The sequence below is a fragment of the Haliotis cracherodii genome, unplaced genomic scaffold (assembly GCF_022045235.1).
Source record: "Haliotis cracherodii isolate W230 unplaced genomic scaffold, xgHalCrac1.p SCAF_16, whole genome shotgun sequence".
NCBI lineage: Eukaryota > Metazoa > Mollusca > Gastropoda > Lepetellida > Haliotidae > Haliotis > Haliotis cracherodii.
Genome location: NW_027266271.1, coordinates 15406341 through 15423029, shown reverse-complemented (window position 1 = coordinate 15423029; position 16689 = coordinate 15406341). Strand labels below are relative to the sequence as shown.

The window sequence follows — 16689 nt, the reverse complement described above, 5'->3', positions numbered from 1 at the left end:
AGGGGATCGTATCTGACATAATTGTTTTGTCACTGATGACTCAACACAAACACCATCAACAAACAAAATCTTTACACGCCTACTTTCTTTAACATCAAACTGCCTGAATAGGAATTTTTCTCATTTTTTTCAAATGCAATATATTTTGGTGGTGAATTCTACATGAACAGGACAAAGGTGAAGTCTACAAGGAAGTACTCGAAGCTCGTGACAGTTAAATGCAAGTTATATCAGGATGCAAGGCCGATTGGGTAAAGAAATAAACCGGTTTGTATTTGAAGGCGTCACGTTTTGAGGCTCTATGCTCACAATACAAATAAGTTAAGTACAATAGTATCATCTGAATAGGGTAATGTTGGGGACCATGTGTTTGATTTGTTGATTCGTGAAGATCCGGGGTAGAATAGGTCTTCAGCAACCCATGCTTGCCGTAACAGGCGACTATGCTTGTCGTAAAAGGCGACTAACGGGATCGGGTGGTCAGGCTCGCTGACTTGGTTGATGCATGTCATCGAAACCCAATTGCGTGGATCGATGCTCATGATATTAATCACTGGATTGTCTGGTCCAGGCTCGATTATTTACAGACCGCCATCATATAGCTGGAATATTGCTGAGTGCGGCGTAAAACATCAAACCAACCAACCAACCAACCAGTTCGGACACCAGGGGTTCGCAATAGGGTCAAGGGCGAATATGGGCAATAACTATTTTAAAAAGTAAAAGCTGGGTTTGTTTCATGTTAAATCAGTTTGCTTTTCATATGGACGCCTCACGATCCTGGCGATCAGGAACATTTATCAAAACTGTCGGGCAAAAGAAAGCATACACTTGAAAATTGGATTTGATCATTTTACAATGTTATCAAAACGTTACTAGGCTGAAAACAGTCGACAAAACACTACAAACTTAAGGTCCAAAAACACAACTATGATACCCGTATCAAACACATCACCATCCAATGAGCATTTTTTCTTTAATTGTCATGTGTGTACACATTCTTTTGCCCGGCAGTGTATGTGAAAGGAACAATACCACGTTCGAATGGTTCGTTAATTTGGACGAGTTTGCTTTGAGCATCGTTCGGATTCATGGGATTTCATTGTGGGTTTCAACTGTGAGTAGAATAACTCGACATAGTTACCCAGGGTCTCAGTGTTTACTTAGTAGATGTATGGATCTATGGATGTGTGTGATTGTAGCATTGATATCATTAATATTCTAAATGTGAACTGTTGGATTTGCCAAAACAAAACCAAATTACAACGTTACTTGGCTGAATGCAGCAAACATTTTAGCCACCATCAAATACAAACGCATACACTCTTTGCCCGAGAATTTAGATAACGTTGTGGTCCTTCTATCGCCATATTTGTCTGTTATGTTATTTTCGTATATTAAAAAAGGATATGACCATACCATTTGGTTGGATAAGTCTCACTGTGATTTGCTTCTTTTCTGGAAATACAATGGAATAAATCAGAAAACATGAGAGTGAGTGAGTGAGTGGGGCGGGTTTGGGTGTGTCCAATGAGTGAGTGAGTGAGTGAATGGGGCGGGTTTGGGTGTGTCTAATGATTGATTGAGTGAGTGAATGGGGCGGGTTTAGGTGTGTCTAATGCGTGAGTGTGTGGGGCGGGTTTGGGTGTGTCTAATGATTGATTGAGTGAGTGAATGGGGCGGGTTTGGGTGTGTCTAATGAGTGAGTGTGTGGGGCGGGTTTGGGTGTGTCTAATGATTGAGTGAGTGAGTGAGTGTGTGGGGCGGGTTTGGGTGTATCTAATGATTGAGTGAGTGAGTAGGGCGGGTTTGGGTGTGTCTTATGAGTGAGTGAGCGGGGCGGGTTTGGGTGTGTCTAATGAGTGAGCGAGTGAATGAGTGAGTGATTGAGTGGGGCGGGTTTGGGTGTGTCGTATGAGTGTGTGAAAAAAGGGGTAATTTTAGTACATGCCTGGAATACGGTGATCAAAATAGGTACTCGCTGGAAGTGATTAAAGCAAAATGATAAAGGCGAAATATCTCAAGAATATGTTCAGTCTAACTCGAACACTGTTTTGTTTTGTGAGATTTATGTCCAAGTCGTTTGATTTAATGCATTATTCTATCGTATTTCGAGTGTACAAAGGCACTTAATGTAATGCTTGAATGTATATTCATTGGAATTATCAACGCTTTGAGCACATGTGATTTGCAGTGTCGTAGTGTACGTGCACGGCGGTAGCCCCCACATATATACTGAACAACAAAAGTTCCTGTGACATTGAATAAGTTATGTTTTTTACCAAATCTGAAACATTTGAACACTGACAGGAGTCTTTTATCTGTTGCAAAGCGAAATTGTTTCAGATTTGGTCAAAAACATAACTTTGCATTAAATCTTATTCAATGTCACAGGAACTTTTGTTGTTCAGTATAGTACATGGCAGGCCTAGGATTTACGGTAAAACCTGAAGACATGTCCATTCCTCTTTTGTACTGGATCTCCAAACTCTATAAAATTCGGTTCAAAGAGAGATATTTTGCTGGGTCCAGCAAATGTACCTCCACATTCTTGTCTAGAAGATTAACGATAATACTTAATACAATCAAGGACATACTTTGTTTATACTTGAGACACGTGGAGTGAATACCATGTGGGTTTTCAAAAACTGAACTGATTTACTTGAATTTCAGCAATCTCAGAAAGAACAAAGTGTAAGTGTGGTCAAACATTTGATTTTTCAACGTTGTAGACCATTGTCTCACACGGCAAACCTAAGTTTCATTCCTTGATCCATACGGTCATACGTGGAAACCAGATATGTACTCACATCAATATTTTCAAGGTTCAGCACAATTTGTCACAAATTCAAGCCATGTGCAGCGTACTCAGGATCTGATTGACTGATTCCATTGATTTACACACCTGAGCTAGAAACATAAGCGACCAGTGAAACCGGTTCATTTATTTAATATATACAGTAAACTACGGTTATAACGAACTCAAAGGGACCACTTATTTTTGTTCGTTATAACCGTAGTTCGTTATAAGCATATATACAGCATATATACAACAAATGGCCGGGAATAAAAAATAGGTTCGTTATATCAGTCAGTTCGTTATAAGCATGTTCGTTATAACCGTACATTACTGTATGTCTATGCTTGAAGATTCGGGGTGTCAAAAACTCTCCGCATGACGGTATGACAAGAGGGATGAGTGTGAGTAAGTGTGTGAGTGAGCTTGGTTTAACGCCGCTTTTAACAGTATTCCAGTTATACCGCGGCGTGTCAGCTTAATGTGGGAGGAAAGACCGAAGTGATGCAGGTCTCAGACGTTTACCACTTCGGTGAAACCCACGAGCAGGGATATGGTGCTGACAAACCTAGAAACATAATCGGGGCGAACCGGGATTTGAACCGATCATAGGTTTCTGGCATGAACAAGGGATGCAACTCGGAACAGCGAATCGAGGGGCCTTGGACGACTGGCGGACCCGTGCCCCCCACAAGAGGGGTGACTTCAAGACAAGCCGTCGAATGGCATGAGAACTGCTGTGCGGCGTCAGGCAACAAACAAACAAACACTGGTTATTCTCTGGCGTTGACCAGTTATATTGAACTTAACAATGGTCAACTTTCCCTTTATGTTGAGCAACATTCCAGCAGCCTCAGCCTTTAGTGACTACACATCACAGCGTTTAAGGTACAGTTGACTATGCTCTTTCAACAAAGCTTTCAAAGGGCGTCTTACAAGTCAGTGCTCAATAGTTATTTAGAGCTTTAGCATACCAGGATGCCGTTGTACAAGGAAATCTTACAGCTAAGATGATCGTTACTCCCACACATTAACACAGACAACAGTCGTAGCGCTAAGGCTGCTCTGTACAACGTCTCAAATGCCTTATTGAAGCTTATAGTGGACATGGGGAGGGTATTTCCAAATTTGAGTGATCAAAATGATGTGCAATTTCCCTATTTTGACTTGTATCATATGGTCCCGTGTTTTCCAGGTGAACACATGACTTGCCTTTGCATGTGTTTGTGACGGGTGGCACCGGTTGGGATTACGCTTATAATTTCGTGAACGCCTGGTATCATATCTATCTGATGTTGATTCTTATGAATATGGAAAGGGTTTTGTCGCTTGTATATGTAGTATAGCGGTTGTAAAATGCAGATCCACAAGTGTTGTATATGTAGTACAGTCGTTATAAATGTCATTTTTATATATATGTTATAGCAGTTTCACATGTTCATGGCCTTATGGCCATTGGAGGTTCTATTAAGTAGTTATTTATAATGGCCATTCACAATCTCACAGTTGTATGAATAGCTGGTACATTATATTTGTTTCAGTGTTTTAGTCGAGAGTACTCATATGTTATAAATGTTATAAACTATCGAGCAAATGGAAATATACAACAATATTTGATCGGTGGCTAAAAATGAAACAAACAAGACATTGTTATTCAATGTTGATGTATTTTATACGGGTATCATAGCTATGTTTTGGACCTTACCTTTGCAGTGTTTTCAGCCCAGTAACGTTTTGATAACGTTCATACGTTCAAAGTCCAATCCTATTTTCAAGTGTAATCTTTCTGTTGCCTGGCTATAGAGATGTTACAACCTTTCGAAATGTGTCACTTTGCCTCATTTAATGGTCATGCCGTTTGTGTGGCACGGGTGCACGAATTCGCTGTGCAGAGTTGCGTCCCTTGGGCACGTCAGAAACTTATGATTGTGGGTTCGAATCCCGGTTCGCCCCGATTATGTTTCCAGGTCTGTCAGCACCATACCCCTGCTCGTGGACTTTCCTCCCACATTAAGCTGACACCCCGTGATATAACTGGAATAATGATAAAAGCGGCGTAGATCCTACTCACTCACTGTTGTGATACATCTTATATCCGTTGACGTCATAACAGTTAATATTAATCTGTATGCGAACACCTGGTATCATTACTATTTGATAATGATTCATAAACACATGCTCATGATAAATCATACAATCACCTCTGCTTTATACAGAGATTTCTATTGGATATGGAAAAGGTTTTTTTCGCTTTATTTAAAATCCTCATAAAAGCTCACAAGCTAAAGAGTATACGCTTGCATAGTGAGTATGGTTTTAGGCCGCTTTTAGCAATATCCCAGCAAGTATCATGGCGGGGGACACCAGAAATGGGATTCACATATTGTATCTATGTTGGGAATCGAACCCGGTCTTGGGCGTGACGAGTGAACGTTTTAACCACTCGGCTACCCCACTGCTCTTTACTATAGTATAGACTATTTGAGTCGTGTTATAGTTATCATGTATGCTAAAGATGTTATTGTTGTCATACATACAAAGGATGAACACCTTCGCGAACACCTTCACTCCCATTACTGTTGTTAAGTGATCCGTTTACATCCTATAATCGTGGTTATTCTCTGGCGTTGGCGATCTATATTTACTCTTCATTTATGTAACCGTCTCCTTGGTGAAGTATGTCTACCCGGAGAACAGAAGTTCGGTGCTTTGATCCACTGGCCGCGACTTCCCAAAAGACGTTAAAAGATGGCAGTTGTTGTTACCCTGCTTGGCGTTCGAAATGAAGGGGACAAAACAAGGACTTGTTGCTCGGGGTCAATATCATGTGTGTGAGTAGGATATCCGTGTTAAACTACGCCAGGTTTCTCAGTGGGCTAGTATTATTAGGCCGGTCTGGTACACGCACATTCGTGTTGTTTCGGGACAAGCCGAATAGCGACTCGTGCCCCTCTAATGGCCATTTTTGCGACCGGGTTCCGTCTTAGCGGAAACGGGCATACCTAAAACAATTGTCAACTCGTCTCGCAATGGTTAACATATATTTCCCCATATATTATATAGATTTCAGATGCAATTTCAAGCACATCTGGACATGCGGAATTTTACAGTGTGATTGAACACATTTAACTGTGTCTTGGGTATATTTTTAAATTCAAGACATGTGTAAAATTAAAAATTATTTCTGAGGGATTCTTTGACGAAGAACTTGAGATAATACTCGCCATCTAATTGGTTTGTCGTATTTTCGTGGTGACTAATGGTACACGCAGGCACACATACAATTTTCATATATGCTATAAGGGTTTCGTGTCGTCATACATTCATATGCCGTAGGTCTTATATATCATGTAATACTATAGATGTAATAGTCGTCACATTTCCACAGGTATGTTTTATGCCTCATAATCGTCATATACGTATGGTAGTGGTCTAATTGTCTTTGTATATGCTATAGGTGTAATAGTTGTCACATATGCTTCAGGTCTTAACATTGCCGTATTTGCAATTAGGTTTTCGTTTCGTCATAGATATAGATGCCATAGGTCTAGTAGTCATCATATTTGGCATAGGTCTTATCGTTGTCATATATATTAAAAAAATTTCCACATGCATGTTGTATTGCCTTATTTTCGTCATACACGTACGTAATTGGTCTAATTGCCGTTATCGCAGAGTCATAACACATCTACAAAATATTATTCAACATCGCGCCTATAAACGACTCTGATGTTGAAAAACACTATCTTACACTGAACCATCAAGATAGACATTGTGTCAATGGCGTGAGATTCTCAAGGTATTGAGTTTTCGGTATAGAGCTCATACAAAATTAATATACTTTCAAACGTGCAAACACAAAGAGTGTGTGCTTATTGTTACATAATGTAGACACAACCTGGGTTATGAAAGCGCCCTTGATCCAGCACATGGCATCCATGAGAACGGGAAGTGGGTGTGTACGATGTTTGTATTAGAGTTATCAAAAGAACCTTTCTGAACAGCAAGTGTCTTCTAAAATCTATTACAGTATGTTTAAGATGCGTATCAACAAACCATTAATGTTAAAAGTGTATGCTATACATACGCTGTACACATATTCAAGTAAAACCAGTGCATTCCCTGAACATTGCTTCAGTGTACAGTGTTCCTTGAAAGTGCAAAATAGCCCAATAGTTTCAAGGAAACTAAGATTAGTACATCACTAAAGGATTCCTGGGTGTAATAACTAATGTTTAAGTTTTAAAAAAAAATAGCAATTCGCATGGTCGGGTGTGCGTTTTTGATGATGAAGATGTTGTTTTATTACCGATGACGCGTAGATCGTCCCACCATCGTACGTCCTCTACACATAAGCGTTTGCCACGATAGGCGACGAAATACAAAACGTAGACTTTAAAGAAACATATTCCATTGGGCGTAAAAGGGAAAATAGTGTTGAAAAGTATATAACTGGAGCACGGAGAATTACTGATGAAACCCAAACTTTGATGTAACTGGAAAAATGTAAGCTGGGAAGAACGTATCCTGTGACATTTGATATGACCTTGCTGACAAACACAACCACAGAAGCAAATAAAACTTTATAACTTCAGACAGTATTTGTGTGTAACGTCTTGATATTTCACTTATCGTGTTTCCCTGCCTTTCTTTTCTCGTGGTGCGCCATTAACATAATCATTCATGCTCGGTCACTATTTTCGAATTATGTTTTATAAGTTTCTAAATTATACTTCATACGTAAAGATTGAAATAGTTAAGGGTGTGTACTTCTAAATGCCAACCACGTGGAACTATTTTCAATGGAGAATATCGCCGCAGTTAACCGTATCCCAAGTTAACTATCAGGTGATGTCTTTCTTATTCATCCACCATTATAACAGAAAACCATCATGACAGCAACATGCTCATCACACGTGAGCTGAATACTAAGATAATTCACATAACGGAACTAGCAACCACAATACCCAGATGGGTATTTTTCACAAACTGACCAAGTTCACATTTAAAAGTTCAAGAAAGGAAAGACACGTTGATATTTCTGTAAGAGTAGGGTCAGTTGGGATTTTGTAAAGATGTCAGATGCCAGACACCATCTCTTTCACTCTCCGACCCTACATCAGTACCAACCCTTCGCGTGGTGCATGTCTTAATTCACCACACCCTCTACATCCACCCTCGCCACATACATGTGTCTGTGTCCTACATCACTCCCTACCTCCCTACTGACCGTCCACGTGGTGCATTTCCTATTTCGCCACACCATTTACACCAACCCTCGCCACATAAACTGACGTCCAAAAGAAACTTTACCAACTGAAAATATAAATTTCAGACAAAGTATAAATTATTTTTCGATGAAGTCTATCTAAAACACATAACCTAAATACAACAATAGTGTATGCAGAAAATGTTAATCTTCTGTTACATGTTTGCGAGATAACACGCGAAAAAGTGAAAAACACGTGCGGGTAAGGGTATAAAACGATTGAAACGGCAAGTCAGACATCCACAGTGATAAAAAACACACAAAAGAAATGCCACGACTCACAGTCGAACAACGTGAAATAGCCTTGGGTATGGTACAGATGGGAGCCACCCACGCCCATATTGCACGAACCTTCGGTTGCTCCTGTGTTGCCGTTACCAACTTGATGCAACGTTACAGACAGACAGGGCGGACCGCTGACAGGCCAAGAACAGGCAGACCCAGGGTGACAACGCCCATGATGACCGGTACTTGCGTACCTTGCACCTCCGAAATCGCTTCCTGACAGTGACGTCATCGGCGACAAATGCCTTAGGTCACAGGGTTAGTCGACAGACAGTGGCCAGGAGACTCAGGGCTCATGGAATCAGGGCTTTTAGACCATACAGAGGACAGCTATTGACAGTGCAACATCGTCGTCTGCGATTGAGATGTGCCCGGACTGTACGACGTTGGCAACGACGTGACTGGCAGGGGGTGGCTTCACTGAGGAAAGTCGATTCTGTATGTTTAGGGCTGATGGAAGACAACGTGTTTACCACCGAAGGGGTGAACGAACGGCGGCGTGTTGCGTGCAGGAGGTCGTACCATATGGTGGAGGGAGCGTCATGGTGTGGGGAGGGATCTCAGCGTTACATGAATAACATTCTTCGTCCAGTTGTCCTACCATTTCTCCAACAGCAGCCACGTGGTGTCATTTATAAGCATGACAACGCTAGAGCCCATACAGCCAGAATTGTCACTAACTTCCTCGCAGCCAACAATGTCAACGTCCTGCCGTGGCCTGCACGCTCACCCGACATGTCCCCCATAGAACACCTCTGGGACTTGATGGATCGTCGTGTTCGACAACGACCACACTCTCCAGCCAACCGGCAAGAACTGATCTTGGCCCTCCAAGAAGAATGGCGTCAAATCCCACGTGACCTTATCAGACGACTGACTTTTTCTGTGCGTCGAAGAGTTTTTGCGTGTATTGAGGCATTTGGTGGTCACACACGCTCCTAATGACTTGTTATTGAACGTGAGCGATTGTTTATGCACTCTGCCTATTGTCCATGATTCTGAAAGCTCGAGTTTTGTACCACACCCAACTTTGAGGGGCTCTGACGCCATTCTCGGTCGCGGTATGATTGTCATTTTTAGTGTTGATTATGTTGATATATTGATCCTCTCAATACACTTTACTTCATGCATGCATGTTTTGTTGCTTTTCAGCAAGAGTGATTTCAAACTCTGGTAAAGTTTCTTTTGGACGTCAGTTTACATGTGTCTGTGTCCTACATCACTCCCTACACCCTACTGACCCTTCGCGTGGTGCATTTCCTATTTTACCACACCCTCTACACCAACCCTCGCCTAAGACATGTGTCTGTGTCCTATATCACTCCCTACACCCTACTGACCCTTCACGTGGTGCATTTCCTATTTTATCACACCCTCTACACCAACCCTTGCCTAAGACATGTGTCTGTGTCCTACATCACTCCCTACACCCTACTGACCCTTCACGTGGTGCATTTCCTATTTCACCACACAATTTACACCAACCCTCGCCTAAGACATGTGTCTGTGTCCTACATCACTCCCTACATCCCTACTGACCCTTCGCGTGGTGCATTTCCTATTTTACCACACCCTCTACACCAACCCTTGCCTAAGACATGTGTCTGTGTCCTACATCACTCCCTACCTCCCTACTGACCCTTCGCGTGGTGCATTTCCTATTTCACCACACCATTTACACCAACCCTCGCCTAAGACATGTGTCTGTGTCCTACATCACTCCCTACATCCCTACTGACCCTTCGCGTGGTGAATTTCCTATTTTACCACACCCTCTACACCAACCCTTGCCTAAGACATGTGTCTGTGTCCTACATCACTCCCTACATCCCTACTGACCCTTCGCGTGGTGCATTTCCTATTTCGACACAACCTCTACACCAACCCTCGCCACATACATGTGTCTGTGTCCTACATCACTCCCTACACCCTACTGACCTTTCACGTGGTGCATCCCATATTTCATCACACACTTTACATCCACCCTCGTCCCAGACGTGTGTCTGTGTTCTGCATCACTCCCTACATCCCTACTGACCCTTCACGAGGTGCATCCAATATTTCACCACATCCTCTACATACACCCTCGTCACATACATCACCTTCTGATCACCACATCCTCTCCACCTCCACCCTTTTGTCTACATCACTTTTCGCAAACCCACTGACCCTCTACATGGAGCATCTCCTATTTCACATCACCCTCTACACCCACCCTCGCCCCACACATCACCTACTACACCCCATCTATCCTTTACATGGAACATCTCCTATTTCACCAGACCCTCTACACCCACCTTCGCCAAACACATCACCTACTACACCCCATCTATCCTTTACATGGAGCATCTCCTATTTCACCACACCGTTCTACCTCCACCCATCTGTCCTACACTTCTCGCAAAACGCACTGATTCTTTTCATGGTACAGCTATTTGTCACCACACCCTATACCTCCGCCCTGGCCCCACATGCCACCTCATACCCATCCTATACCTCCAGGGTAGGTCTTCAGCAACACAAACATTGCTCACAATCATTTTGCGCACGTCGAAGGAACGCAGTCGTTTCATCTCGTTTGACTTTTTTGCACGGGAAGCGCAAATGGAATGGAAATGTGTGCATTTCCCCCTTGTCCATCCTACATAAACCACCGTATGAGAAAAACACCAAGCATTTCACACTCGACTTTGAAAAAGGACAGGAAATATGCTTCGATTAACTGAACTCCAGAGAGAGGTTGCCATTGGGAAGCTACAGGCCGAATCAACTTCAATTGCAGTGGCGAGGCACTGCAGTGGGTGACATGTGTCTACCATCACCAGATTGGTCGCAAGGCATCAACAGAGGCCTATGCAGTGTCCGGCCTCGCCCTGCACGGCCGAGACTCACTACTCCAGCTTAGGACCGTCGGGCCCATACTGACTCAACGTCACCACCAACAACGTCTGCCGTGTGCCTAACAGCACCTGCGTTGTTGACGTCAACGGCGTTGTCTTCTCAGACGAGTAAAGGTTCAACCTTTCTCACGCCGATGGCCGCATCAGAACGTGGAGACAACGTAATGAGCGTTACGCTCACTGCTGTGTCTTTCAGGCCGACCGGTAGGGAAGCATTATTGTGCGGGGAGGCTTTAGTAATCGTCACAGGAACCCTCTACATATGTTCCGTCAGCGTGTGACTGCTGTGTGTATAGGGATGATGTTCTTCGTAATCACGTCAGACCTCTCTTGCTGGGTCAACCACATCTCCAGGTCTTTCACCAGGACAACGCTCGTCCCCATACAGCTAGGGTCTCTACTGACGTTCTCAGAAAGAATAACATACTTGTGATGCCCTGGCAGTCTTTGTCACCGGACATTGCGCCAATTGAGTATGTATTGGACGAGCTTGGGGCAGCAAGGACGCCACAAACGCCACAGGAACAGGTCTGGTGTTGTGGAAATGGAACGGGATTGCTTAAGCCTTGTTCCAAAGATTTGTCGGCTCAATGAGACGTCGATGTGCGGCCTGTGTAGCACCTAACGGGGGCCACACACGCTATTGCTGGACACGACTGACACTTATCATTTTCCTACTTTGGGGGTTGATGGTTGTCATCAAATAATCAACGCCCATTTGTTATCAAATGTTTTATCTGTTATCGTTATAAACAACTTTCTTTTACCGTTGAGTATAGGTAACAGAAACAAATAATAAAAAAAACAATAACCAACCCTTCCCTCCATCCCAACTATAAAATGGTCTTAAACCAACAATTCATTTTCCTACACGAACACTATTTCACCCAGGTTTGTTTTCAATTACAGGAACTTTTGTGTTTCAGAACGTTGCACTGGACAGATAACAATGTAAATTCCACTACTTGTGGCTGCCGAGGCTCATGCTACTGATACCAACTTGTAGACATATAATCACAGGTGACTTCTCTGTTGCTGACAATAACAACCTTCGACAATTATTCAAATATGGACCAAACTATCGTGAGCAACGTCCTACCAACTGGGATCATAACTTTTAAATCATCAGTGATGCTGGCGAAGCATATACTAAAAAATGGCCAACAGAGGATGTGAACCTGTTGACTATCTTTCAGTGTGGGTTAAGCCAGGGCGTGATGTTGTCTTTGGTAGAATGTACATACTGAAAAAGAGGAGACGGATTTGGAATAAACCCATTCTGTCCCAGCCAGCTGTCAGCCATAGTATGGCTGTCTGACATGAAAGTTTGTAGTTGTTCCCATTGACAAGGCCTCAAATAACATAACCATTATATTATGTAAGCATCACCACATTAGTTGTTTGACCAAAGAACTTGGTATAAGTGACATGTATAAAAATGCCAAACCATGCATAAGTACTATCAACTTTTTATGTTGGCTCTAAAATCTGAAGATATGTGTATTCCTCTTTTGTAATGGATTCCAAAGATGTATTGATGAGTCCAGCAAAGTACCATCAAATCCCTGTCTCAAGGATTGACGGTAATCCTTTAGGAAGGACTTTCTTTGTGTTCACAGAAAGTATATGAGACAAGTGGAAAAATGGTTCGTGAAAACATTTTCCCCAACGCTATTTACCACTATCCCGAAAAGACAAACTTTAGCAAAACTTAATGCTTTAATCCATGATTATTTGTCACTGCTTGTGATCATAGACTGATACACTTACATCTCTATCTTCAAAGACTAGAGTTAATGTCATTTGAAGTAAATAATACTGTGTAAACAATGTCTTTGTATGCATATGAATCGGAATTCCTGTTCGGATTGGCAAAGTCAAAACAAGGTATTTTGGCCAAGAAGTTTAATAAGCTTCAGGTACACCGATGATCTGATAACCACAAATAGCTTATTCCCGTCCAATCGTTTACTCACCTGAACTAGAAATAAAGGAGAGACAGCCTCATCTGTTTCATATTTAGATCTATGCATAAAGATTCAGAGTGACAAAACACTTTCCACAAGACTGTATGGCAAGCAGGATGACTTCAACTTTCCAACAGTCAACATTCACTTAATGTTGAACAATAATCCACAAGCCCAACCTCAGTAAGAAATATGTCCTATGCAATTCCCTATTTTGACCTGTACCATATATTTACTTGTTTTGTTGTTGTTGTTTTTTTAGGTGAACAACTGACTTCCCTAAGCATGCGTTTGTGACGAGTGCCGTCGGTGGGGCAGGATTCGCTCACCTTTTCGCGAACACCTGGTATCATCACTAATCGATGTTGAATCATGGACGCATACTCATGACATGGTTGTAATTGTATAATCAAATTGAGATTTCGTAGCTGTAATAGGTTTTGTCGCATTTATTACTGGGAATGAGTGATTTACATCTCCAATGTCACCACACCCTCTTCCCCCGCCCTCGGAGTTGTTGGGTATATTTGTAAACCAATATGTACATTCCAAGGTTTAGTGTTTGAGTTGTGAACATTCAATTATCGTTCTATCACTGTCTGTTCAGTTTCAAATGGGATTAAAGCTAAGCCAGTTTCGTATTTACAGTTGTTCTATCACGAGTTGGTTTACACACTAGCTATATTTCATCAACACAATATGATTCACTCAAATATACACAACAGAACACATGAATACATCCTTAGTATGATTCGAGCAATCTACTTCTCCAAGGGCGTGTTAAATATGAGTTTTGTACAAGGAGCAAATTATATTCTGTACTCACTTTGCAATTGTCATATTAGTTTAGGCGTGGCGTCTACTGCCAGCAAATTGTTAGGCGTTTCTCGTGGAGGAACAAAAGATTGAGAATTATTATGGAGTTTCACAGAGATTTTGCTTCTACTAGTATTACATTCAGCGATTGTCAAAAGGCAACACCCCAGTGAAGATCTGGGTTAGAATTTCTCATTAGCAGCCCAAGATTGTCTCCTCCCGTGATGATCAGGGTTAGAATTGGTCTTCTTCAACCCATGCTTGCCGTAAAAGGTGAATAACGGGATCGGCTGGTAAGTCTCGCTGACTTGGTTGATGCATGTAATCGTATCCCAATTGCTAAGATCAATGCTCATGACGCCAGTCACTAGATTGTCTGGTCCAAACTCGATTATTTACAGACTGACGTCATACAGCTGACAAACAAACAAACGAAACAGAACACATATTTGGCATATTGTTGTTGACGCTTATTTAAGGTCAAACCCTGTCAAGGCTATTAATATGTAGAGTATCTATTAGCATGAAGTGTCAGTAGACAGGAGCTGTCGAGCAAATTGTGTGATCACCCTGTCGAATACTTTTTATTTCTATGTCAAACATTTGATGATATCATACGTCGAACGTGTGCTTCCATTTCGGAATTGGGTGTGTGTCGTGAATGAATAACCACTATGTTGAACCAATAAGTCGAATACAATTTGTCGTACACGTCATGATGGTGTCATGTTTCAAACATCTGTTGTTATCCAAATGTCGAATACAATATAACATAATGAACTCTTATTCCTCAAACTCGATAAATCGCTAAATAGACCATGTTTTCTGTGCTTCCGTTGGAATCGCATTCTCGTATAAAATAAAGACTACAGTTATCTCGAACTCCGCATATATCGATATATTTTGAAAATCCAAAAGACTTCGACCACAAAATGGTTCTTCTTGTGACCAACAGACTGTTTCACAGTGATAACAACATATTGTTCTGACGCTCTCAGAAGATATTATGTTGTCTCACCTGGGCCGCATTCCACAAACCGACCTTACCGATACGATTATCGCAAGTAAGTTTCGGTAAGTTTCATAGACCCGTGAAGATTTTGGGCAACTTTTCCGTAAAAGGCGACTATGCTTGTCGTAAGAGGCGATAAAGGGGATCGGGGGGTCAGGCTAGCTGACTTGGTTGATGCATGTAATCGTATCCCAAATGCGTGGCACGATGCTCATGATTTACGATGTGAAACACTGGAATGTCTGGTCCAGGCTGGTTCATTTACAGACCGCCGTCATATAGTGTATTGCTGAGTGCGGCGTTAAACGCCAAACAAAAACAAACAAACAAAAAACCCGACCGTCTTAACTCTGAGACCGCTTTGTTAAACGGGGAATCATATAGTTTCCTGTGATTGAAGTGGCCTATGTGTATAATTAACGCAGCCTCTCATACAGATCATGCAACAAAAATCCACCTGTGATACTGGGTTCGAATCCCACATTTGCCCCGATTATGTTTCAAGGTTTGACAGCACTATACCCGTGCTCGTGGATTTCATCAAAGTGGTAAACGTCCAAGACCTGCAACAGATCGGACTTTCCTCCCACATCAAACTGACACGCCGTGATATAACTGAATACTATTCAAAGCGGCGTTAAACCAAACACACCATACCCGTACTTGTAGGTTTCACCAAATAGTAAACGTTGAAGACCTGCTTCACTTTGGGCTTTCCTAAATCAAACTGACTGGCCGTTATAATGAAATACTTTTCAATTCAGCGTTAAACAATATTCACTCACTCTTGTATCACTAACCAAACGTTCCCTTTATTTAATAACTTTGGCATCACAAGAGACCTCTTATCACCCACATAACTCCTGTTTACCACGTTAATATCTCAGAAATGACTTTCCCGCAAAGCGTCCCTTAGTAGCCCACCATCTTCGTATGCTTTTCTCAAATGACATGATCCAGGTTGTCAGAAATGAAAACACTTTTTATTATGATTATATATTACTCTCGTTCGTTCTTCTACTTTCTATGTATCTCCCAACCATTGGTCATCTGTTATGCCAAGGAGTGTGTGCTACGCAACTCATTCATCGGACCAATCAGGACACGACGTTATTTACCTCAAGTAAAGTTCAGGTTCCGCCCACCGGCTCATGCTATTGGACTAATATTAAACGGATAGCTCAGTTTTCTTTCATATCTGATTTTATTGTGAGGTGAGCTGGTCTCATTCCTCAGTAAGATTGCTGGACACTATATTTACAGGAAGGATTTACCAACAGTGGGAATACTTACCTATTTGTTTCAACGAAAATCAAGAAAAATGCCACAAGGTAAATATTCGCTATTTATATTGAAGCTTCTTTTATTTTCTAATATCCTTCTTTGACAGTTTACTTAACTTTAATGAAGAACGGAATAAAAGTATTACCACTTATAAATTTAAATTTTGAATATTGTGATTTAATTCAATGAAAATGTCATATAAACAGATTTTTAATTAGTTTAAGTTTCAATATGCATTCACAATTGCATTTACTCACATGAAAGGAAAAGCGCCTGTAGATATAACATTACCTTGATCCAATGATCTCAGTTTTATCCATGAAATCAGACCGTAATTCTTGTAAAAAGTTTCCTCTTCC

General features: G+C 41.7%; 1 protein-coding gene across 1 annotated transcript in view; it reads left to right on the top strand.

Annotated features, from left to right (window-relative positions):
* The first annotated feature begins 16249 nt into the window (after positions 1 to 16249).
* Positions 16250 to 16689, top strand: part of LOC139463865 (uncharacterized) — a 54045-nt gene continuing 53605 nt past the window's right edge. Inside the window, exon 1 of the mRNA XM_071245262.1 lies at positions 16250 to 16377. Within this exon, the coding sequence (XP_071101363.1) occupies positions 16368 to 16377 (10 nt within the window). The 5' untranslated portion in view covers positions 16250 to 16367. The remainder of the gene's footprint in view (positions 16378 to 16689) is intronic.